At 43.0% G+C, this 1,729-nt stretch overlaps 1 protein-coding gene across 1 annotated transcript; it reads left to right on the forward strand.

The window, feature by feature from the left end:
* Positions 1-384: 384 nt before the first annotated feature.
* Positions 385-1,705, forward strand: LOC111664820 (transient receptor potential cation channel subfamily M member 7-like; the record flags this gene model as incomplete). The annotated part of the gene is made up of 5 exons (XM_023419601.2): positions 385-519; positions 621-674; positions 753-893; positions 1,119-1,253; positions 1,428-1,705. Coding segments are annotated over 5 exons (743 nt in total), but the record flags the coding sequence as incomplete, so codon positions are not given.
* Between the last annotated feature and the right edge of the window lie 24 nt (positions 1,706-1,729).

Below are 1,729 nucleotides of genomic sequence, written 5' to 3' on the forward strand. Positions count from 1 at the left end.
GCATGTGTGCGCGCGCGTCACTCACAGTTTTCAGGGATGTTTGGACTTGCCCAAAATCACCCCAGAGTCTCTGCTGACCACAATCTTCAGGCTGGAGAGCCAGGGGACTGGACTCAGGCAGGCTGCCATGAACTGCTTGTCTTGACTGTAACATGAACCCTATTACAATTGTCTTCATAAGCTGCCCTCAGGGTTCATGTTTATTTTTAAACTTAGGGGGCTCCTGGCTCTTGCGTGAATGAGATTATAGATAATGTTTATTTATATTTTTTGTATGTGTTTTTTGGACATATTTTTTATTTTCGCCCTCATCGTTTTTGTTTTATAAATAATGCTTTGCTATGAAAATATACTTCATAACAGCATGTTTTTGTTTATGTATAGGTGAGCTCTCTGGAGCAAGCGATGCTGGATGCACTTGTGATGGACAGAGTGGATTTTGTCAAGTTACTCATAGAAAACGGTGTGAGCATGCACCGTTTCCTGACAATCAGCCGGCTAGAGGAGCTCTACAACACGGTAACAGTGTGAAACATGAATGAAACTATACATATGCGTGTGTATATGTGTATATTTGGTTTTGCATGTTCTAAAGCTTTTTGTTTCTTCCTCCATTTTAGAAACAACCTCCCAACAACCCAACTCTTCTCCACCTGGTTAGAGATGTTAAACAGGTACATATACTTTTATATTTTGATGTTGACCAGTTTTTTCAGTCTCATTCACTGTTTTGTTTCTCTGCCCTCTTACAGAGTCATCTGCCCCCAAACTATAAAATCACTCTGATTGACGTGGGTCTGGTTATTGAGTACCTGATGGGCGGGACATACAGGTGCAACTACACCAGGAAACGCTTCCGAATCATTTACAACAATCTCCATGGCAACAATAGGGTGAGTTGTAGTGTCTTTGTAGCAATGCCAAAAAAGTATTTTATGGTGCTAATTTTTTTAAACCTTTGTTGGGAGTTAAAACCCTAATGAGAAATTATAAATAAATAAGTACAGTAACATTTTATGCATAGTACTAATGACTTTAGGCCTTAAATTGTATTGTGAACTGTAATAAAAGCCGGGGGGAATACAGCAAATCTGAAGATGTGTCCATGTCCTGCACAGAGATCGGGGCGCCACACAGCAGGTCCTGGTTCCCATTTGAGAAAAAGTCATGAGTCTTTCAGCATGCAGGCTGACAAGAAGGAGAAGACGAGGCACAACCACTTCATCAAGACTGCACAGCCGTACAAACCCAAAGTAAACTCTCGCTGTTCACTAAAAAGAACATGGCTTCCTTTAGACTGGACTGTCCCTCATGTCTAAACAGATATAAAGAAAATTGTCTCTGCATCTCGAGCGCCACTGTTAATGGGAGAAAATAATGTCTGTCTCCCTCCCACCCCTCTCGCTGTTCCTTCCTTCTCCTCCTAGCTCGAGTCTTCCACCGAGCAGAATAAAAAGAGGAGCAAAGAAGAAATTGTGGACATTGACGACCCAGAGACACGGCGGTTTCCCTACCCTTTCAATGAGCTTCTGGTGTGGGCTGTGTTGATGAAGAGGCAGAAAATGTCGCTGTTCTTCTGGCAGCATGGCGAGGAGAACATGGCAAAGGCGCTGGTGGCCTGTAAACTCTGCAGGTCGATGGGCTACGAGGCCAAGAAGAGCGACGTGGTGGATGACACGTCGGAGGAGCTTAAGAAGTATTCAAAGTAAGTTTTTCATGTCAAATAGCT

The sequence above is a fragment of the Seriola lalandi genome, unplaced genomic scaffold (genome assembly GCF_002814215.2).
Source record: "Seriola lalandi dorsalis isolate HSWRI2012SDOR001 ecotype SW California unplaced genomic scaffold, Sedor1 jcf7180002001814, whole genome shotgun sequence".
NCBI classification, from domain to species: Eukaryota; Metazoa; Chordata; class Actinopteri; order Carangiformes; family Carangidae; genus Seriola; species Seriola lalandi.